General features: G+C 32.6%; 2 protein-coding genes, 1 long non-coding RNA gene and 2 pseudogenes across 3 annotated transcripts; 2 read left to right on the top strand and 3 right to left on the bottom strand.

Moving 5' to 3' along the window:
- Nucleotides 1-3: 3 nt before the first annotated feature.
- LOC114757723 (ribosomal RNA small subunit methyltransferase-like) lies at nt 4-723 on the top strand (annotated as a pseudogene).
- Nucleotides 724-3545: 2822 nt separating this feature from the next.
- Nucleotides 3546-5484, top strand: LOC114757717 (60S ribosomal protein L11). Its single transcript, XM_028946790.1, has 5 exons — nt 3546-3596; nt 3698-3805; nt 3896-3938; nt 4526-4721; nt 5065-5484. Exons 1-5 carry the CDS (start codon nt 3594-3596, stop codon nt 5261-5263), a joined length of 549 nt encoding a protein of 182 aa, XP_028802623.1. The 5' UTR covers nt 3546-3593; the 3' UTR covers nt 5264-5484.
- Nucleotides 5485-7631: 2147 nt separating this feature from the next.
- Nucleotides 7632-8983, bottom strand: LOC114757724 (mitochondrial import inner membrane translocase subunit Tim9). Its single transcript, XM_028946794.1, has 2 exons — nt 8812-8983; nt 7632-7936 (listed from the first exon to the last, which is right to left on the bottom strand). The coding sequence occupies exons 1-2, from the start codon at nt 8904-8906 to the stop codon at nt 7750-7752; spliced, it is 282 nt and encodes a 93-aa protein (XP_028802627.1). The 5' UTR covers nt 8907-8983; the 3' UTR covers nt 7632-7749.
- A 1521-nt stretch (nt 8984-10504) lies between these two features.
- LOC114757719 (uncharacterized) lies at nt 10505-12717 on the bottom strand (annotated as a pseudogene).
- An 87-nt stretch (nt 12718-12804) lies between these two features.
- LOC114757720 (uncharacterized) lies at nt 12805-14051 on the bottom strand. The gene is made up of 4 exons (XR_003741606.1): nt 13904-14051; nt 13161-13396; nt 12947-13029; nt 12805-12849 (listed from the first exon to the last, which is right to left on the bottom strand). It is a non-coding gene; the product is annotated as an uncharacterized LOC114757720 (long non-coding RNA).
- Between the last annotated feature and the right edge of the window lie 10312 nt (nt 14052-24363).

Raw genomic sequence — 24363 nt, 5'->3', positions numbered from 1 at the left:
AATTTCCGACCTCCCCCAAAGGTTGATTCCTCCGTAGTGCGAATTGAGCCGAGGAAACCTCGCATTGAAGTTAAGCAGAAGGAATGGGACGGATTTTTGCGTATTTGTTTTAATAGAAAGAACAAGACACTTGGTTCAATTTTTAGGCAGAAGAATGTGATCTCCTTGCTGGAAAAGAACTACAAGACTGTGCAATCACTAAAACTCTCACAAGAAGGTTTAACAGAGCAAAACGATATGAAAATGGACTTCTCTGGTTTTGGCAACTCCACGGAAGATCAAGGCATGGGAATGGATAATGGATTAGATGAAGATGATGAAATGGAGATCGAAGGTGGGACGGTGATGCTGAAGAAGTGCAATCTGAATTTAAGGACAAGGTTATGGGTGTTCTAAAAGAGGGAGATTTTGAAGAGAAGAGGTCATCCAAGCTCAGTCTGCAGGAATTCCTATATTTGCTTTCTTTATTCAACAAAGCTGGCATACACTTCTCCTGATTTTGGAGTCTTTTTAGTAATTTTTGTCTAATTCTATCCCAAAATTTTGAGCTTGTTTCTTCTTAAATTTGAATCTTGAGTGAGAGTGGAGTAGCATCAAAATAGCGTGAGCAGTATCCAGGTTCCTCAATGATCATGCAGATGTAATATATAGCAATTTTGATTAGATGTTGCCCTTCAGGAGTTTCTTATATTTATTTAGCTCTTGACAAGTTTTCCTTGAATATGATAGCTGCTTTTTCGATTGCTTTTATTTGCGCTCTAATTTCGTTAGAATCCCCCTCCCCCCCGGGGGACAAACCCGACCAGATTGAAGGTATCGTTCTGTTTGATTTGCCCATTTACCGCACTCTGTTTTGCTCATCTAATCTTTTGATTTGAAAAGGAAACGAACCTGGATCCATTACAATTAACATAATTGTATCCCCCCCACAAACAAAACAGGGGGGAAAAAAAGTACAGGAAATCAAAATAGTCGAGACAGCGGTTAAAGTAATAGCAATCCAATCATGACTCCAAATGATGGTCAGGTTAAAACAAGCCTGTTTGACCAAGCTTGTGGTTGGATCATGCTCTATGGATCAGGTTGGACCAAAAGTGGTTGGATTTTTGTTCTCTGTCCCCCCCCGGGTCTCCCTCCCCAACTTGACATTATAAGCAGAATCCAACTTGCCCCAGTAGGGTTACGTTAGGGAATGTTGGGTTTTTCTTCAAACCATAGTTTTGAAGAGAAAACCATGATTTGAAGAGAAAACATCCAAACACTATATATTTTTTCAAAATCTCTTTTCAATTTGAAACTATGGTTTGTATAAAAGCAATCAAATACCATAATTTTTTTTCCAAAATCACTTTTCATTTGGAAACCATGGTTTTGGGTATGAAACCATGGTTTTTTATAAAATGATTTTTTTTTTTTGCTTTTGAAGGTATAAAACCATGGTTTGGGATATAAATATATATACACATATTAATTACTATCTTTGATCCTTAATGTAAGAGTTAGAAAATTAATTTGTAAATATTAAAAAAATTAGTTAAATTATTTATTTATAATAAATATGTGTTGCATTCTCTAAAACACCTATTAACAATATGCATTGGGATTATTATTTAATGTAACATTTAACATGTGCAAACTAACATAAGGACTACTTTGAAAAAAAATGGATAAATATATAGACAAGATAGATTGATATCTTATATTCAAAATCAAATGGAATACCCAATTAGCTCTTATACTAAGGACCGGAGATAATATTAATTATATTTTTCATATATAATTATTATTTAGAAATTTATTATTTCAAACAAAAATATAAATTAAAATCTATCATTTATCTAATTATCATATTAGCTTATGTCTTTTTTAGTAATTTGTATATGAAAAAAAAGATTTTGATAACAATTATCCAAATATTCTCATTTTATCAAAATCACTTTTTTTTCAAAATCTAGTCACAAAATTTATTCTCCCAACAAGCTATTATCCAGAAGCTATTCTCGAAACCATAGTTTGAGTTTATCAAAACACCCCTTAAATTGAAGAGATTAGTTTCCCATAACATGGTGAATCAAAGATTAAATTCTCGATGCTCACATTTAATATTTGATAATGGCTCAAGTAGGATTGTCTTCAAGTGAAAAAAAAAAAATCTGTGTCTACCCCAAAAAAAAAAAAAGCCGAATTGCAACTTTCCATTTGAATGGGAGTTTTCATATCACTATGTTACCAAACTACTAACGATAATCTTTGTTTTGCTTGAATTATCTAGACAAGACAAATTGTGCTTCGCTAACTATTGACATGGATTATCTGAACTCATGGTTTGGTTGCTGCAAGTCAAATTGCGTTTGGGTTAAGCTTATGCAATAGTGTTTTGAGTTTGATCTTTGTTAGTGATTGATGATGCCTTTCCTCCTAACCATGCCATTTTCAATAATGAAGAACAGAATCAATATTATAGTTTTAAAACTTTGATTAACTTAAACAATGAAAAAATTTTCAACTGTTGACCCAAAAAAAAAAATCTTTTGACTTGTTCAAGGGGCATCGACCTCCTTTCTAATTTTTTCTTTGATAAAAGAAAAACTAACTACAAATAAAATTTAGTATAATATAATTTTTGGTCCCTCAAGTTATCCTCATTTTAGTTTTGGTCCTTCAAAGGGGCAAATTAGTCCAAGTTTTTATTAGATTATAAGGATTAATGTTATAAATGAAAATAAATTTGAAGGACCAAAATCAAAATAAGGATAAATTTGAAAGATCAAAGATTATATTAACCCTAAAATTAAAGTACAAAGGTTAAAAAGAAAACCAACGGAAAGATAAAAGTCCTAAGTCTAAGAATAGTAAGGATATGGTTTTAAAAGGAGAATAATTATGAAATCTTGAGTAAGGAATGTAATTATAAAAAAAAATCCTAATGTAATAGAGTAACCTACAATAACAAGTTTCATAATATTAAATAATGACTACTCACTTATTATTAAAATTACAAACAATTATTTTCTTTTCTTAAGACGTCATTGTAATTCTTTTATTTTAAAATCAACTTCCTTGTTTTAAAGTCCATATATCAAATGAATGAATGCTGATCTCGGTCTCCCGTGACATTTGTTATAAATATAATCCCTTTAATTTTTTTTTAATTTAGAAGATTCCCTCTTTTCATAGATTTTAATATAAAAAAATGTTTTCCCAAGTTCAAGTGTTTTCATTTTTTTATAATATCAAATTAAAATATATAACTCAAAAACTTTATTTCATTCTTCAGTGAATAAATAAAATTCTTACCTTGAAGCCTAATGAATAAAATTAATTTACGGTAAAAAAATAAAATTCAAACGCACAATATATCAAAATATAAAAATAAAGTTTAAACAATTTGTGAGATTGAATTAAAATTAAATTAAAAAATACATGGGCTAACAAAAAGCGAAGGCCCTAAAACTGTTTTGTTTTTTTTCTAATAATGCTTCGTTCTATGAAAACCCTAGCGCCGTCACCTTCTTACTCCGTATAAGTGCTTCTCGTTTCATTCTTTCTTCCTTGCATCTGCCGCTGCAAATCTTCGCTCAGGTTCCCTTCCAATGGTACGCATGTTGTTCATCCGCTCACTCTTCTTCTCACTCTTTTTCGTTTCATGACTGAGTCATTTTCTGCTTTTGAGTGATCTGGAATGCTTGTTGAGCAGGCTTCAGAGAAGAAGCTGGCGAACCCTATGAGGGAAATAAAGGTCCAGAAGCTCGTTCTCAATATCTCAGTGGGCGAGAGTGGAGATCGTCTCACCAGAGCGGCTAAGGTATTTATTCATCACGTATTGTAAATGGTCCTTCCTTTTTCTCTTTTGGCTCCATTGACCTTTGATTCGAATGACCCTTTTCGGTAATAGGTGTTGGAGCAGCTTAGTGGTCAGACCCCAGTTTTCTCCAAAGGTGAATTTTGGACCCTTGCTATGCTTCGCTTGGCTCTGCCCCTGTGATATTTCTTACCATTTTCTTTGTGAAAAAAATCTTATGGTTTGACCTCAAATTGTAGAACTTGCCACCATTCTGATGGTAATGCATGAGTCCTTATTACACATTGATGATAATGTTAAGGAATTTTGGCATGGTTTTTGACTTTTTTCTGTAAAAATATTGGCATATGTTTTTGGTTGAATGCTAAATGTGCCTTAAAGCAAAAATACTAGCGGAGTAGCCACTCGAGTCTTCAGTATTTGAGTGACGCATTTTTCACCTGTTATTTACATCACCTGATAAATTTGTATTTTAGATCCGGAACTCGAGCAGTAAGGATTTCAAGTGCTAATAAAAATTAATGACTTCTGATTATGATATCTTCAAGACTGTTCTCTTATATGTGTTCATATTTTATCCTTAAAACCTCGAAAGAAAGATGTATGATTGGTTTCATTTCAGGTATTTCCAGCGATTGAAATTAGTGTTCTTTGGATTTATTGTTCACGCTCGCTGCACTCTCTTGTTGGTTAGTCTCATTCTTCGTGTCTGCTTTTGGACAGCAAGGTATACTGTTCGTTCCTTCGGTATTAGAAGGAATGAAAAGATTGCATGCTATGTCACTGTTAGGGGTGACAAGGCAATGCAGCTTTTGGAGAGTGGTCTGAAGGTGAAGGAATATGAACTGCTGAGAAGAAACTTCAGTGATACTGGATGTTTTGGCTTTGGCATTCAGGAGCATATTGATTTGGGGATCAAGTAAGCTGAAAATCTCTTTAGATTGCAGTATTTTTGTCATCTGCTTTGTGTTTTATCTGTTGAACTATGTCTCATGGGCAATGGCATGTAAAGTTTCTACAGGGTGTGGTTTAACCTTATTTTTTGTTTTTAACTTTTTATTGGCTAATTAGTTTTTCTTTTATGAAATTCTGAGCTTCAGTTCCATGAAGTTTTCCCCTGTTATTTAAATAAAGCCGGTTTCTGTCCGTTGGCTGTGTGCATAAATCCTTCCATCTTTGCAGTATAAACTGAATTTAGTTTCTTTCTTCAATCTTCAAAACTGTTATGTATTGTGTATTGAAAATTGGCTACTCTACTTCAGATACGATCCATCTACTGGTATCTATGGAATGGACTTCTATGTTGTTCTGGAGCGCCCTGGATACCGTGTGGGACGTCGCCGCAGGTGCAAGTCTCGTGTTGGGATCCAGCACCGAGTCACAAAGGAGGATGCAATGAAGTGGTTCCAAGTGAAATACGAAGGAGTGATCCTGAACAAGTCCCAAGCATTTGTTGGTTAGATTGCAATGTTGATAGTTGCAAGTTTCAATTTTGTTATTTTAGTTTGAGGTCCCTTAGACTGGCATCTTGCCTTGTGGTTGGTCTGAAGGTAAAGATTGCAAAGCCGAAGAAAAGGGAAAGAAAAGAATGACAAGAGACTCGTTTGGTATCATTGAGAAGCATTTTCTATCTTATTCTCCAAAATACATTCCCATTGAAAAAATCTTATCATTTTCAAGTAGACGGGCAATAATCAGTGCCACCACTGCCGTGTCCCGAACCATCCGTATCAGTGGCATGCACTTGTTTGTTTAACTCACCGCAATAACATACTCTTCTTCCTGTGCTTCTTGTGCTTGATGTGAGATATAATTAACTAATTTAAATAGATTAAAAATATTAGTTAAATTAGTTAATAGTTAATATAATAAGTTTTTTAAAAAATATTTTAAGCATTTTTTTTTTTTTTATTTCTTTTTTTACTTGATTATTGTTTGAAAAACATCAATGGGGGTTAATTAGAAAAAATTGATGAACATATAAAATATGTTTTACATATAATACTAATACTTACTTCTCAATGAAGGGAGTATCGTCTGCTATATTTGATTATTGTTGCAGAATCTGTCAAACAAATAATATTTTCACCTGCCCTGTAAGTTCCACAAAATATAAAATTAAGAAAAGTAGCAATTGAAGAAGAGCGCATGAGTTGATTGTGTTTACGTACACGTATTTGCATGTATGAAATGGAGACAAGTGGTGTGCTTGTGGAAAGCGGACAAGCTCTGCTCAGTCACTTTGCCTTTGCACAAGTTACGTAATTACATTTGTCTTCTCCATTAGTGGTTGAGCACCAGCAGCCATTGGATTTTCTCTGTAGCGCGTCCTTATATGAAGGGGAAGGAGGTAGTTAAAGCCAGATACCTAAATATAAAAGGATGCCGGGAAAATAAAAACCTAAAAGCCTCGGTATGTCAATGTCAGGTATTACAAGGTTGAGTTGTAAGCTACACTTTTCATAAATAATTTTAACCAATTTTTTTATTAATGTGGTTAGGTTGTTTTTCATCAAAAAAAAGGGGGGGGGGATGTAGTATTTCTCAAGTCAGAAATGTTCAGAAACCGTAGTAAATATATTATGATTACTGAAATCCTAGTCCCCATGCTTCTGAAAGAAGCTTGCATGAAAACCCTCAGGAACACTCACTTGGAAACTGCCAAACTGCTTTGATCTCACAGAGGGAGGGAGGGAATGGAATGTCCAGGTCAAGTGAACCATTCAGGATTTCTTCAACTGATCTCTATTGGGAGACTTCAAATAAGGTTGAGTAGTGATTCCACGCTTAGGAGTGGAGCTCCTTTCTATTATTTCGCACTCTACATTTCATAAAGCATAAAATCACTTAAAATAAGCTAATTTAAATTTATACAGGTATATTCTCATGTACATCATATAAGAAAATTAAAAAAAAAAAGTTAACCTTTTATTTTACTCTCATGATGCTTGGATACAACTTGTATATCCAAGCATCATGGGGGTAAAATAAATGGGTTAACGAAGAGTAAGACGTTTATTGTAATTTCATATTTATTTTATTTCATATGCTCATTGCCTTCGAGTTTTTTATGGGAAAATTACAATTAGATCCCCCCAAGGGAATTAAAGAATAAAAAGTTCCTTAAAATCATAAAATTATTCTGAAATCCTAAAAGATTTTTTTACAATAAATTTTATTTATTTAATTACAAATTACTCTTATGATATTTTTTTTTTTAAGTTTGCATTGACAACTGAAAGAACAGTAGTTAACAACTTAAGGTGTAAGGATTGACAGCTCTCACGACAGATATTAACAACATATTTTCTTAGCATATCAGAAAATGTAATGCATAAGCTATCAATATCTGCTGCGATAGCTATCAATCTTTACACCTTAAGTTGTCAACCACTGCTCTTTCAGTCGTTAATGCAAATTTAAAAATAATAATAATTTAGTAATTAAACAAATAAAATTTATAGCAAAAAAATCTCTTACAATTTCAGAATAATTTTATATTTCAAAGGATTTTTATGTATTTAATTCTCTTGAATGGGACCTAATTGCAATTTTCCTTTTTTTTTATTACAGTACAATATTATCTTCATCGATGGTAAGTGTTCTTGTAAGCTTTTCTTTTTTATAATCATCGAAGGAAGAAGGGCTAACCAAAATCTCCATGAATGAGGCACAATGGTCATAAAACCAAAATTTATTCATTACGAATTTCTTTTCATTGCACATTGCAACCCTGAGATTCAAAGAGCCACAGTGTATCCTCATATCTAAAGAGCAAAAGCATAATTGAACAAGCAAAATTACTGACCAGAAAATAAACAACCTCCTGGGGAAAAAAAGACGGTTTATAAAAGAGCAAATCACAGGCAAGGCCGAGTTTCTAACTTTTGTAAATTCAAAGGGGCCTGTGATCCATGTCTGATAAGATCGTAGCTTAATTACAGTTCTCAATCTTGTGTAGCTGCTCCTTGATTGAGCTCTGCAAACCTCATGCCAACACGCATGGAGTGCTTCAGAAACTTCTCAGCACATCTTCGAACACAGCTTTCCTCTTGCTTCTGCAGGGATTTATGCTTGAAGGTGTCGACACAATCATTAAAGCATCTCTCCACCAGTGAATTGTACATTCTTAGACTGCAATTACGTTGTTGCAAATCATACTCCAATCTCAAACCAAAGCAATGGTTCAACATGAACAACCAAGAGATTGAGAGAGTAACTTCCCGATGGCAGCATAGAAATAACCAAATTATATTTATACTGTCGCCCTACTAGTTGTAAATTATAAATTTGGGAACAAAGTGGATTAAAGACTAAAACAAACCCCTCTACTAGTTGCATATTTAGAACTGGAGGGAGTAATTATTAATAAATTTGACTAGTCACATTTCTGGTGGACAAATCTAATCAAACTACGAGACAGAAATGCTGGTAGACTAAGTTTAAATATCTAATCTTTTCCTTTGATCAGAGGTACTGTGAGAAACAAGGCAAGAACCAAAATGTACATTCTATGGATCAACACGGGGCACCTTCAGCGCTCAGAAAAGGCGACTACTGGGCACAATGGACTAGAATTTAACTTTCAGACAACCGCTAGCAAAGGCTAGTTGATAACAGCTAAGATCAATAAAAAGGAAAAAGGAAAAGCTCTAACAAAATGTTGTTCCCAAAACGTCCAGGTGCAACATGGGCTTGCTGAACTGGTTTTAAGGAGAACATCACTCTGGCTTCACAGGAAGAGAACCACAAGAATTAAGACCTTTGTGATACTCATGAGTTACTAAGTCACTGTGAAGCCCCAGAATTGGAATGCTAGTCAAAATCTGACGGTCATGTAACCTTTGATGCAAATATACGCACAAAAAACTAAACCGACAAACTGGCAAATCCCATCTTCGCAGAATATCAGAGCCCCAAGCTCGATTAGCAAGACGGACTTACAAGAACAAAATGCGTGAAATTACAAGGGCTAAAAACACAGAAAATATTAGTACGAGTGAAGGAACCTGTCTCGGATTTGGAGCTGATCGATCATGGCAGCCATTTTGAGCTTATCTTCCTCTGGAAGGTTGTCCAGGTCTCCTAACATGCTCTTGTCCATGGTTGATCAACCAACGAAACGCCCTGAAAAATGTAAATGAATGGTGGGCAGCAGCGCCCGCGAGTATTGACGACAGAGGAACAGCAATGGCGGAACAGAGAGAACCGCGGCTGAATGCAGAGTTAGGGTTCTGAACTTTGCCGTGCGATGGGCCACGGGGGCGTTTAATGGTCAGGGAGACGGACACACGAAGTATCTTAATTCTAAACATTAAATATTAAATATATGTTTTATCATTTATTTTATTATTAGTATTTTTCTTTGGAAAAATGACAAAAAAAACCCTGAAAATTGTGAAATCCCCATTCACCCATTAAAATCTCAGGGAAGAACTTGTGTCTGTTTTAATATTTCACAAATATAGTTAAATGATTAAAATGTTCTTATTTTAAAAAGTTTAATAAATTAGCAATGACAAGTTATTATTAATATGTTGTAATTGAAAATATGTTGTAAATTAAAAATGACAAATTTTGAATAACAAATAACGAAAAATTTACTAGTAATGACAATTTTAAAACAATGGTATTTTGGTCACTTAACTACATTTGCAAAATATTAGATTAGGTATCACTTTTTCTTTTGGGGGTTTTGAAGTATTGAGACGTGAATTGGGATTTCACAATTACAAGTTTTTTTTCCCTTTCTTTCCTTCTTGTATTTACCTTTTACTATTAAATAAGGACACACCGAAAAAGATAAACATCAATTTTTACATATTTATTATTTTAACTAATTTAATTGTTATATTAAACTGTCTAATTTAGTCAAAAGGATTTAAAGGAAATAACTTAATTGCCCTCATACATTTGTATATATATCTCCACTAACCATAATTGGGGCTCAAATGATGTTTTCAAAAGCTATTATCCCCATTTTGTTTATATCAAAATCATGGCTTTGGAGGTAAAAATTACTTTTGATCTTTGAAACCCTGTTAGGCTACTCTGCTTTGAAATGCTTTAGATCCCGAATTTACTTTTGGATCAAAATTATAGTTTTGAGAGTTCTCCCAAGCAGAAATCCTGTTAGTTTTTGATTCCCAAGAAATTCATATATTTACTAGACCATTAACACTTTTATTAATAGATGGGGAAAAAATCATGCTTTTATTAATACTATAGCATAAAATATAATTACCATTTTTTTATACACACTCGACGGTATAAATGAAATGAAATGACTCATTTCAGTATTATAACTTTAGTTACATGAAATTTTACGACCATTCATACTTTTTTTTTTTAATTACTGCAATTATTCATGCTTTAGCATTTGATGATACAGATTTCTTTCTCTATGATTGAAGCTTCATTATTGATAAATGAAAAATGAGGCTTGATTTTGGAAGAGTTATACTTTTTTTTTTTGGGAAAAAAAAAGAAGAGTGTAAGTATTTTTTTTTTTTTAATTGGAAATAGGGCCTTGTCTTAACCAATACAGGGCAAAAAGGCTACAAATCCTAGCATTTAACTCGAGCAATCATATAGATTATTTACATAGAAATTACACACAACTCCATAACAAACTCTACAAAAAAACATCGACCAACCGTACCAACAAGAATATGAACAAAGAATCCCCCCTTTGTTTCCCATCTATGCTGACACTAGTCAGTTAAAAATTGAAGCCCTACAGAATCACTCGAATTTGCATCTTTCTAAGCATTTCTACAATAAGAGAGCGTTCATGTGTCAAGGCTGCGAAACTCCCATATCAGACTGATATCGTCAAACAAAACCAAGCTGCTAGATTTGATTTGAAGCTTAGAAGATCTAATCAAAACCTCAAGAGAAGATTATTTCATCTAACAAATCATCCACAATCATGTCCTCTAGTTCAAGTGCTACATGCTCTTCTTCACTTTGAAGGTTCATCCAGCCATTACTTGCCAAATCTCGTCTCACAACATCATCTAATGTCTGATCTAACTCCGGCATTAAGCTCAGATACGAGTTAACTCGAGCCCACACTTCTTAAGAAGACGATGACCCTTTGGTATAGGATGAAGGCGAAGGTTGAAGGAGAAGGGCCTAGGGAAGTGGGTAGATGATCCTTCATATATTTCAAGCAAACTCTCATTCACTATATCAAAAAGAAGCTGATGATCAATTGGTTTGCCAATCTCTTCTCCAAAGCATTGAGTTTCTTTGCACAAGGAGGGCTTTAGCGGTTGGTTCACTGTGTACCACATTTGAGTATGGTCATTCTCCATGAAGCCTGAAAGCTCAATAATGTGCTTCACATATTTGAAATTTGAATCATTTATTATATCTGATTCCAAGTGCAGGAAATAGCTGTCACTGTTCCTGTTCATCCCTTTTGCTTCCAAAGGGTATCTGCTTTCTATTTTCTGTAAATCTGCCTCCATATCATTCACGCTAGAGCCTCTTGTATCTCTCTCTGTGCCTGTTTATGAGTTAACCAATTGAGCGAAAAGTTAACTTCAATTTTTCTTTCAATCAAACATGTTTAATTTGATATTATATTCATCAACAAAATAGAACAGAATCTTAAAAAATAATCATCTTCACACACATGAACATATATTTATTACCTCTTGTATTGTCGGTTGCATTGTCTTCACTGCTAGCTTCAAGAATGTCCATCATATCATTGCCACAATCCGTAGTCACTTCTATTTCTGCATTTTCTTGATAGGAACTTCCATTTTCGGCAGCTGAATGGGGTAAAGCATTGGGAGTCTCATCCTTCCCACTACTTTCATCCTCTTCCTTGACTTCAGTCTCGATTATATCACCGAATGGTTTGTCTTTGCTCACAAGAAGGCTTGCTGATTTTCGTTTAACAGGAATATCAGTTTCTTCTTTTTTGTTATTATCCAAGGAAGTGTTTGCTGGAATACTCCCTGCATCATTTGCATCGCAAATGGCCTCATGAAGAATGAAGCCTATGGACTCAATATTAGGGAGAGACAAGTTCCTTTTGGTCAACTTTGGAGCATAGCCACTTGTGTGATTGCTATCTGCATTTGTGACTTTTAAGCTCTTGGACTTTGAGCTATGCCACTTGACGTCTTTGCCAAAACTTCGCTCAAATAATTGAGTATATTTATCCAGTGATTCATTTAGAGAAGATGTTCTTCTTACGAGGGGAGTTTCACGTCTGTTGGAGTCATAATCAGGGGCCTTAATCTCATCTGAACTTACATTCTCAATCACGCCATCCTCTAAACTCTGTGACACCTCTTTCCCAAGCCTATTTTCATACGAAACTCTACGGCGGAAAGCTTCGAGAGAAGTATGATAACCATTTTTTGTGAATTCCATAAGAGCATGTTTTATCCTCTGCTTTATGACTTTGAAACGATGAAGAACCAGTTGATTCCACCCTTTATGTTTGTGATTTAATCCATTTGAAGGTCTTGACAAAGCAAATCCTGTTTGTTTCATAGCACTGTCCATATCATAATCACCCACTAATGGCACTTCTTTCATATAAGCACCATCTTTTGCAAACATTTTTAGTGCTTGAGTCCCAGCAAGCAACTTTTCTCCCTTTGGAAAGGCCCAAATTTCTGTTTGCTTGTGTTTGATGGTACTTCTTGATTTAAGATTCCGCATTTGTGAAGATGCTGCTATGGGGAATGACCCTGATTTTGTCAATCTTGCTTTCTTGCTTTGAAAGCTTTTAGCGTCCACATCCAGATCTCTTAAGAATTTCAGGAGAAAATCTTTTTCTGCTCTGAAAACCTCCACAACATCAGCATGCTCCTTAAACTTACTGAAAACATCCCTTCCAAGTTTACTAGTTTCTACTGCAGATTCATCAGAAGACTCAAAATCCTGTGGCCTACTACGTGAGCTTAAGATCCCATCTTTGGAACTTTCTTCTTGGACCTACTTTCAATATGCAATCCTGTTTTCCTCTTTCTGAAAGAACTCTTGCCAGTTGCAGTGACTTTTTTGCTACGTTGCCTAACCTGTAAGTCATCAGATTTAGTTCTGTAAGTACATATTGTCTAATTAAGGAACGTTCATGTCATCATCTCAAGTCAGAAAAGGGTTATCACAAAGTACCAGTAGGGGTTTAACATCCATACTCTCAAATTGCTGCGCTTCACTATCACTGTCATTGGACAAAGCGTTCCTTCTCTTATAATCTGCAGAGAGGTAATAGAGATGAGTGAAGCATTTAGACACCCTTAATTCTTTATATTAATAGTGAATTGAGCAACTGTCAAGGAACTATGGCTAAAGAAGAATAAAGAATGGAAAGCGGAAAAGGGCTTACGTCTCGCATGTCTTCCCAAGTAATGCCTTTTGTGAGGAAAGACCCTTTTAACGTTATGCCAACGATGGTAATCAAGCATATGAAATATACCCCACATGCATCCATGGGCGTTCTGAAATTGAACAGTGGAATTGGAAGAAAGTAATTGCTTTCCCATATTTTAATGCAGCTATTCTGCAACTCTAGTTTTAAAATCCACTTGAGTGATAATCAATTCCTTCCCACTAAGCCTTGTCCTGCGGAATAGAAAAAGCATATATGTTAGAGAAAAGAACAGTACCAACAAATACCTAATACCCATTCCTAACACTAATGGTGGGGTTTTCCGTTTTGACCCTTTTTTCCCCAAAAAAAAAAAAAGTCCAGATTTCTTCACCAACCGTTGCAGAAAAAAGCCCTTAAGTTGTTCTTCAATCTGATTAGACTAGAGTATAGATGGCTGAGACATATACACACACATGCAAGAACAAGAAGCCTACAAACTTATGAACAGAGCATGAAGGACCGTGGGATATAGGGTCAACCAAAACAATCAAAGAAACATCATCAAATCATCGAATTCCAGATGAAAAGTGAAATTTCATCAGACAAAAAAGTGGAAGAACGAGTGAAACAGATACAGATAATGGGTTTCAATAACATGATTAACAATCAAGAAATAAAAAAAACGTTGAAGATTGAACATAACAGGGGGCAGTTCAACGAAGAAAGAAACAGACAGAAATTAAAGGCATCCTCATAACCTCCAAAGTAATTAACGAGAAACGGCGAGCTCTAAAGTAGCCGATGAGGATGAAGCGTGAACCAACTTGAACGACAACTGAAATACAGATTATTATTAACAGTAATTACAGAAAAAATTGTTGGCGAGAATAAGAAGAAGAAAAGGGTGTTTGTGGGATTGTGTAAACGAGGAAGACGAAGACATTTCGGCGCACAACACCCGCCAAAGGAGGTGGTTCTGGTCTATGAAGGCGCTTACTTGGACCAAAAGTCTGCGGAGGCAAAGCTAAGTTGTAAAGCAGCGATTCCTCATTATAATATGGAGGCCTGGAAGCCTGTGACAGTTAGACTCTGTTTGGATGAAATGATTGTCAATAGATTCTTCGGAATCCGTCCAATTTTATTAGTTTTAAATATAAAAATTATTTTTTATATTTGTTAATTTTTCTTATACTATCCCATTGATACCTCTTTAATCATAATCAAACAAGAGAGAGATGGAAGACATTAAAAAAATGATTATAATGTTTTAAGAAAAACATATTATATTTTTTATAATTGACTAACTTATTTAATTTTTTAACCTAATCAAATTAGTTAAATAGGTTTTAGATTAAATCATTTTTAGTTACATAAAAAATCAAGAAAAATTAGTTAAATTATTTGTATTTTCTTGAAAAAAAACGAAGAAAAAATTTCTCAATTCTTCTTTATTAAAAAGACTTTTTTTTTCCATTCACATGCAAATTCTCATCTTACAGGTATAAAATTGTACAAGGTTAAATTTGGAAGAAAACAATTAATAGTCCGTCTTTTCATGCAAATTGACTTATGGGGAAGATAATCATTTTTCTAAAATGTGACTCATCTAGACAAAACTGAAGAGAGGATATATAACTTTGGATTCAGAGGGTGTTTGGAGATACTCAGAAGCACTTTTAAAAAAATTTTTTTTTGCAAATCGAAACAAATTTCTTCACATAATTACTTTGTATACCATAAAATTATTTTTACAATTATGATTTGGTTTCTATTCAAACACTTTTTAAGTTTTAACAACCCACCCCACCCCCACTCCGGGGCCACAAAATCATGATTAATTTTAATGATTAGTATGAAAGCGTGTTTTTTTCCAGCTAAATATGAAAGTGTGAAAGACAAATGATCATTCCACTAGAAAAGAGGTAAAGGATCTTTTGCCATTGATATACATAAGTCATGTTATTTTTATCTTTTCTAAAATTTGAAAACAATTTTGAAGGCGGTCATATTTTTAGTCAATTTTTAATTCAGTATCCATGAGTTTTTCTCTTAATTAAATTTTTAAATTTGCTCCATTAGCACAATTAGCACTATACAAGAGCTCATAGGCCCAACCAAGCAAAATTATAGGAGTTAATGGTGTCAACGGAGAAAAATTAAATGCTTTAATTATGAAATAAAAATGCATAAATAAAAAAGTAAAAATTACAATAAAATATAGGTACTTAAAAAAAAATTTATTTGACACGTGTGTTTTAAATATTTTAATTTTACTTTTTTTTACCTAACTTAATTTTACTTTGTTAACACCCTAATTAGTCCTATAATCACTCTGTTAGTACGGTTAGTCTTGATACAGATGCTAACATAGTAAACTTAAAGAATTTAATAATAAGAAAAAAACAAAAATACCAAATTAGAAAATTAAATAAAAGTATAGATATCTACAAAATGATCTTCTCAATTTAGAATCTTAAAGACTTGAGGGGTGTTTGGATTAGTATAAAAGTGCTTTTCCACGTATCGAAACAAACTCCTCCACATATTTATTTTGTACACTATAAAAATTTTTTTAAAACCATGATTTTGTTTCTACCCAAACACCCCTTTAGTAATAGTAGTCTAAATAGAGATTTATGCCAGAATGGGAACTCACAATAATATATTAAGTGGAAATTTGGATTACACTTGGGAGAAAAAAAATCACTTTCACATCCTACAAGACAAAATTTTTCTCATATATATCAAGTACGGCACAAGAAAGGAAAAAAATGAAAAGAGATTGAGTTGAGCCAAACACCTCTCTAACTTTCAATCAGAACATTGTCTCACCATTTTGAAAAACGAATTATATATTTGACTTAGCTAACAAAGCTGAACAGGTACATGAAAATGACATGGAAAGGGATTGGCGTTAATACAAAGATTCAATACTAATTTGTGATTTACAAAAATGAGGAGCATGAAATTGCCTTGCTTTTTAAGATAAGATTTGGATATTAAAAATGGTGTGCATATACGACCTAATGCCATTGGGATGGTCTAGAAACTGGACTTGGACAAACATAGGTCCTCGCTCCAACTCTGACCAAATAAAATGGATGCCTCCGCGGCTCCGTTAGTTTTCCACGTTTTGACTAATCACTATTGTATTGACTCGTCTTAATATCATATTCTCCCACATTAAATGTGAGATTTTTTTAAAAATTAATTTATGACATTTAAGAAAATAGTTGAATTGTTTTTTTTGCAATTGATATGCAGAGAATTTGTAAACAAATTTTCAAAAAAAAATACCTTTATTTTTAATATAAGAGTTGATTCTAGATTCAATTTGATTGTGAATATAAGACGTTGATCCACTTTATCTCAAATATTTATTTATTGAATAAAGTACATATTTAGTCTTTTATCTTTATAAAAGATTTCTATTTGGTCCCTTAATTTTAAAAAGCATACTTTTAGTATTTTAATTCTAAAACTATTAATCTTGAATGATGACTTTTACAATAATTATGGTTATTTTAAAAATTAAGTTTAATAATACCTCCGGTCTTTAATGTAAAACCTTATTGGATTTTTATTTTGAACCTAAATATAAGACCCAAATCCACTTTGTCTCTTATATTTATGCATTTTTTCCTAAAATAGTTTTTTTAATAATAGTAGTTCTAACTAATACACTTGATTAACAAGAATATTTTAGGAAAGTTAACACCTATTTATTACAAATAACTAACTTAACTTATTTTTTAATTTTTTTAAATTAATCAACTAACTTTTATAATTAGGACTGGAGGTAGTATGTTAGCATTTGGGAATATTTATCAACCCTCAAGATCTCAATATTATCATTTTTAATTACTTTATAGTTTATAATTAAAAGACTAAAAATATGCTTTTAAAAGCTAAAGAAATTAAATTGAAACCTTAAACAAAATTAAAAGATTAAAAGTATACTTTAGCATTTATCCATTTCTCCCCAAGTAATCCATACAATGATTATGTTTAGGAGACTCCAATGTAAATGATTAATAATGACATTTTAGGGAAAAGACTTACTCATTTATTACAATTAATTAATTTTACCAATTTTTTAATATCTATAGATTAGTTATCTAACTCTTATATTAAAAAAATAGTATTTAATACCAATGAGAGTTGGGTCTAGTAAAAGTGAGTTAGTCCCAACAATGTGGTAAACCAATATTTGAATTCTTCCTAAGAGAGATGCCCACATTTAGTGTCCAATAATATCTTGAATAAGATTGCTTCTAACATAAGAATATTTGTGCCTAATGAAAAAAATAGTATTTAATTTGATATATGAGACCGTATGGAATTGAACCTTATAGTTACGATTACTAAGTTAAAAATTTCAAACCAACCTTAAATTGAGTCAGTCAACTAATTTGAAAAAAATTAAAGAAATTAATTTAATTAATTCTTATTAAAAAAATATGTGTTAATTTTTTTAAAAATATCATTTTAATTATTTGTATTGAAAACTATCCTTATGGATAAAAATTCTATTTAATAATAAGAGAAAATAATAGAAATAATTTGTGAAAAAAATTGTAAATTTGAAAAACAGAGTGATTTGAGACCTAACACTTAACAATAGAACAAACCGTTCTACTAGCTTATACATTTTAGAGGGAAGGAAATACGTGGAAAATCTAGCACAATTGAATATCTTTTTGTAAAGTGTCATACAATTTACAAGTAACATACATGAATTTTTTTATTATGCTATAATAAATGTCATTATTCTAAATATGAGATAATTAATCCACAGCTCCTTATAGTTTCAACTAATTTTGAATCAGGTCTTTATAGTTTTTTTTTCTTTTTATCAGGTCCTTATACTTTTACTTGTTTTTAATTAGGTCCTTATATTTATTTTTCTTTTTATCAAGTCCTTATAAGTTCACCTTATTTTTAATTAAGTCCCTGAATTTTTTATTCTTTATTTTATAAATTCTAATAGTACTATTATATAAACATAAAATAGTATATATTATTTAATATTAGTTTATAAACAATAATATTTCAAAGATATTGAATTATTATAATGATTTTAATTTTTTCAGCAAAAAAATTAATTGTTCTAAAAAATTTTCATGAATTAATTAATTCTATTACTTTTTATTACATAATTATTAATTTAATTTAATTATTAATATTTTATATTTCATTATTAATCTATTTAATTAATCTTATATTTAATTAATAAATAAAAATTAAAACTACATGGACCTGATTAAAAATTTAGTGAAATTATAAGGACTTAATTAAAAAAAAATACAAGGATCTAATTAAAAAAAGGTAAAAGTATAAGGACCTAATAAAATGAAAAAAAACTATAGGAACCTTACTCAAAATTCGTTGAAACTATAAGGACTTACGGATTAATTAACCCTTTAAATAAATAAATAATATATTTTTTTCTTGGTATTGTGATTTTTCATTGTTTTAAATATTTTTTATATAATGTGATTATAGTCAAAATTTTATTAAGAACTTGATAATAAATATATATATATAAGCAGCTGCTAGTCATAAGAGAGAAGCTTATAAAATGACCATTCCGTGTAGACCCACGCAAATTCTGAAAATTTCAACCTTCAGCTGGTTTGGGAGCCAATCTTAACGACAATGACGTAGGACTGTTGGATGGATACGTGCACACAAGACTTACTTTTAATATTTTTCTGGCCTTAAACTTACTTTTAATATGAAACTCAGAGTTATTTGGATTGGCAGTCATGAGTATTTATAAATATATTTTATGTAAGTTGACGATAAAATTTTTTCACATACTTACCTCCTATTTCATAAATAATGATTAAAAAATATTTATAAATTATTCTAAACAAGCCTTTAGTTTTTTAGATTAAGGTTCATACTGCACCATGAAATATTTATTTTTAGATACGCCTAATATTTAAAATATTTTGTAATTCATTTATCATCATAAAATTTTTTAAAGCGTAACCAGCTCCCTAAATACTCTAACCCTATTAATTAGAGTGATAAATGCATTAAAAAAAATATTTCAATATGCTAAATAAATTATTAAATAGTTTAAGACGTTAAATACATTTTAAAAAAATACCTAAGAATGTTGTATTAATCCTTATTATTTTGAAAGTGATTTTTTTTTGGGTGAGCATCCCAATATTTGAACCGGACAGCTACCTAATCAATTCAAGCATTGCAGAGATCCATAAAGAGGGCCAGCCTTCCAAGCCACTTCCATTCACATCTCCTTTTCTTTTTTGCTACAAAAAAAGTTTAGGTGAGTTGAGTCACAGGGTTCACCAAAGCCAAAACATGCATTCATACTTAGATAGCGTTTACAAAAGTGCTTACAAATCATCCACCAACAAGATATATTGGCAGTGAGATTCGAACTCACAACTTTATGAGTTATGAACTGACTTCTTACCAGTCAAACCAACTCTTGGTGGTCATTCACATCTCCATTTTAAAAGAGAACCAGACGCCATGCACGGGATGCCGAAAGCTACCAGCAAACAATTGATGTTTTCAACTTGCCGTTATTAGACGTTACAAAACAAAAAAGCCCAATTTCAAACCAATCCACTTTTTTTTTTTGACCGGAAGAAATATATATTAAAGGAACACCAACAAAAAGTCTCACAAAGAAACCACAACACAAAGGGACAGAGGCCCAAACAACAAAAAACCCTAAGCCCAAGAAAACACCACCAACACAAACCCTAACCCTAAGCCACACTTAGAGAGCCACTGAGCCGCCGCCTCTGTTGTTGCCGCCAGAAAACGCAAAGGAACACTGTGTAAAACTTCGCCGGAAATAAGGGATGGGCATTCAAAGAACCACCCCATCGGTCCCATCCCTTTTGATCTCCTTTCTACTAATGAAAGAGCAGAATCACAGGCCCCACACAACCACCGCCGCATGGAGAGAAACAACAACAACAGCATTAGCATCGCAGTAGCCCCCAAAGATTCCGACCAACACCAACCCGATACAAAGCAACTGTAACTGAGAGGATCTACCAGAAACCAAAGCCTGTGATACCAGATCGAAGAAGATTCAAAAAGCCATACCTGATCAATGGCAACTAAGAGAGAAGAAATAGCAAGAGGAATGTCTTCAATTTTGCGGTCATCTAACCACCGTATTAGTGTTGTTAAATAACCTACCATCCACATCGTTTCCTCCTTTCTCTCCTTCACTAGCCGGACTAACCTTTCCTTAATGCCCACCCCCCAAATCACAGAAGACAAAAACAAACTAGAAGAAACAGAAAACCTAAACCCCCAAAACAAAACCCCCAAGCAGGACAGCCTCCTCTCCGGCAAACGCCGGAGAGAGAGGTGCCGGAACACTAAGCACACAGGCACAAGCTCACTCACTTACGGAGAGACGGAAACCTCTCACCCAGGAGAGACTATGACACAAACTCAAACCAATCCACTTTACTATATCCATTGAACTTGTGATGACATGTCCTAATGTCAGGTGAAAGACTCCTGTGAGGGTTCACATTCTCCCCCAATCCCAATGAGGCAGGCAGACTCTTCATTGTCCTGCTCTATTGGATTGAAAATGACCTTACTAATTTGATGGTGGTTTTGCACTTTTGCGAAATAGTACCCCTGAAATAACGTTAACATGAATTTTGTCAACATGCATGCCAGTTATGTTTGATTGTCCGAAGGAATAGTTCAATTATGCCTTTGCCTTTTTCACACATAAGCTTCCCAAAATGGATGGCAATAACATCAATCTTCTTGAAGTTCTTCATCATTCTCTTATGTGCATTTCCCTGCAATCTCATCTATCACGACGCATTGTGGTGGATTTGCCTAATGATATTTGTAGCAAAAGAAATTATAGTACAACAATACATTCAAATGACAGGATTGTGAAGTGTCACATTCTTAAAGCTTAAATGATATCATAGGTCAGATATTGTCAACTCCAGCGAATTTTGTGAAGCGCTGCCCATGGGCCATGACTCAAACTTTTACATTGCCCAGTTCTTTCAATAGTCCTATTACATTTTGGTCCAAAAGGAGCTAGCCTTAACGATTCCAAAGGCAGCGCACTGAATGGCAGCATGCAACAACAAAAAGCGAAGACTGAGGCCCCATTTGGCGAAGCAGTAAAAATCTCTTATAAGCACGTTTGATATAAGTCAAGACAAAACTCTTCTCACATACTTGCATCGTATTCCGTAAATCACTATTAAAAAGTAGCTTATAAGCTAATTATAAGCTGTTCTAAACGGATCCTAAGGAAGAGATGTGAGTTTTCAATCAAATGAGAATCAAACCTTCCAGCCTGAGATTGCAGACAATATAGATGACAAAATTCACTCAACAATGGTGATCAACAAGCTTGATCAGGCATGTGAGGCACTAAAGTGAGACGAAGATGAAAGCTAGGGGGTTCTGCAGTTCTGTCCGATGAGTGGAGAGAAAAAAAACCAACTGATAACCTTCATTGTCCTTCCTATGAATTAAATGTGGTTAGGGTTGAAGGTGTTATTTTGAGTGATTTTGAAACAATTTGAATTTGAAAATTGAAAATTTTTGCCCGCGCATGCTTCTACATTCATCATTTCATTGTATACCTCCAATAGGAAATAAGATGGAGACAAATCTAATTGGTTAGACTGGATGAAGTCATTTATTAATAGTTTGTGTGAGTGAATATAGTAATATATTCTGAACTTTATATGTCATCCAACTTTTCATCTCATAAGTTGTATTCCACCGTATCTTTAACCACTAAACGACTGAGAAAGGTATACCGTGGATGCACAAATGGACCAATGAACAACTTGCTACGAGTTTTAGTGGTATTTATTTATTTATTTATTATTTATTACTACCTCTGGTCTTAATTATAAGACTCAATTGACTAATTTAAGAAGATAAAGGAAGTAAATTAAGTTAGTTATTTGTAATAAATAAGCGTTGTCATTCCTAAAATATCCTTACTAATTAAGTGTATTGGCTAGAACTATCATTATTAGAAGGATTGTCTTGGAAAAAAATACATAAATATGAGAGATAAAATGGATTGGGGTCTTATAATTAGGACCAAACTAAAAGTCAAATGGGGTCTTATATTAAGGACCGGAGGTAGTATATTATTATATTATTTTATTATTATTATTATTATTATTGATTTATGGATTATTGATTATTGATTGATGAATTGATTTCTCCCTGAACTCCTCTATGCCACTTTCTTGACCGTCTTCTTTAAGGTCCTCGTTGGGCTAGTATTACGAGAAAGGCCCTTTTCTAAGTTTTCCAAGCCCAAATTTCAGTTTATTGTCTCGAAAGCCTTGTTGGGCCAGTATTACAAGAACGACTTTTCTTACTTTTCCATGGCCCAATGTCTAAAATTTCATCATGGTTGTAATTTTAAATTATTCCTCAAAAAGTCCCTTTTTTTTTTTTTTAATCTGGACGCCTAATACACATTTCAATTAGAGGATTTGTCAAGTTCTAGGCTTATTCGAATTAATTTAGATGTCTCTATTCGACCAAACAAGCCCCACCACCAAATAATTAACGTAGTAGCATTTTTAGGGCTCGAATTCAAAGCTTCTGATTAAATTTATATTCCTCCAATTCTTAATATAATACCTATATAACTAATTAATTAAATTAAGTAAATTAGATAAGTTAGTTAACTATAAGAATATAACTTTTTTTTTTTAAAACACCATGATCATCTTTAAAAAAATTAATAAATATCAGAAATAAGTCATATATTTAAGGTTACAATCAGCTTAATAATTAGATTTTATATTAGATAGTCAGTATCATTTTCTTAATTACCAGTTGACCGAAGCGTTGGTTGATTTTAAAAGCTGTCTTTAAAGTGTTTGCATTGGAGCCATTCATCTCTTTCTCTGTCACTTTGGGTGAAGAAATGTAGTGCCAGTAATATGGCAGCATGAGAAATGTACATGACATGCACTGTAGGCTTGCTAATTAAGAGAATTTCACAAATGATTGTATTTAAAATTGACACATAACTCTCACATATATTATACTCCTAGTTCCTAGCTTATTATAAGATCTGATTTTTTGAATGAGTCTGTTTCTTTTTATAAAATTCTCTTTGAGTTTATATGAGCATTTAATATTTTATTATCTATTTTATTCTTAATTTAATGTATTTAATACATTATCTTTCTTTATTTATCTCATCATTACTTTCTCATATTTACCAATTTATATATAGGGGTATATTTGGGAAAAAAATTGCATTTGGGTAAAAAATTTGACATTTGTTAAAGGTTATATTATCCTATAAAGTTAGTTGTCAACAAACATTGTAAGATTGTCAACAGCTTTCCTTAGGTTATTAATACTCACCGTTGAGATTGTCAATAGACCTGTGCATTAAAATTTTACTATAATCGGGTTTAGTTAAAGTTCTTAATGGTTTCGAAAAACTTTCTATTTTAGTGTTAAAGTTGTTGTATTATACTATTTGGTTTTAATTTACTCTTATATGGAGGTTATGTGATCCTACAAAGTAAATTGTCAACGAATACTGCTTGGGTTGTCAAGACCTTCTCATTAGGTTGTTAATAGTCGCTGCTGAGGTTATCAATTGCAATAACAAAAAAAATATGAATTGAGAATCTGAGGGGCAATGATGTCATTTTACAATTAAAATATAATACTCTAAGGTCTCTTAGAACTTGCTAGTAATTTTCACATTTTGTAGGACCTTAGATGAATAAAGTTTCCTCCTTAAGACCTGTGCGTAATTTTCTCTTAATTTAATTGCATCTACCCTGAGTTTCATCGTTTGAGTTCTGATTTTATAACTAAATTTCATACCATATTTCATTTTTATGCAATTTTATTTTATCATAATTAAACTATCAATTTTATTTTTAAAATATTTTAATACTATAATGTTAGAATATTAAAAAAAATTGTTTGATTCTTCAGTAAAAGAAAAATGCAATATTAATCAGAGGGTAATAGGTGAATCAAATTAAATTAAAATTATAAAGCAAAATATTAGTAACAAATAAAATTACAAAAAAAATCCTAAAAATAGAAAATGTAAGAGATAAATTTAAAATTTATTTAAACAAAAAATATTTTGGCTTGCCAGTGAGGCAGTGGCTGCCTCTCGGGGCTAACTTTTATCATCGGCTCTCTTAAAACCCTAGCGCCGTAT

This window comes from Neltuma alba, unplaced genomic scaffold (assembly GCF_004799145.2).
Source record: "Neltuma alba isolate B1F8T4 unplaced genomic scaffold, ASM479914v2 tig00010621_pilon, whole genome shotgun sequence".
NCBI lineage: Eukaryota > Viridiplantae > Streptophyta > Magnoliopsida > Fabales > Fabaceae > Neltuma > Neltuma alba.
The sequence above is the reverse complement of the archived record's forward strand: the minus strand, read 5'-3'. Positions and strand labels throughout refer to the sequence as shown.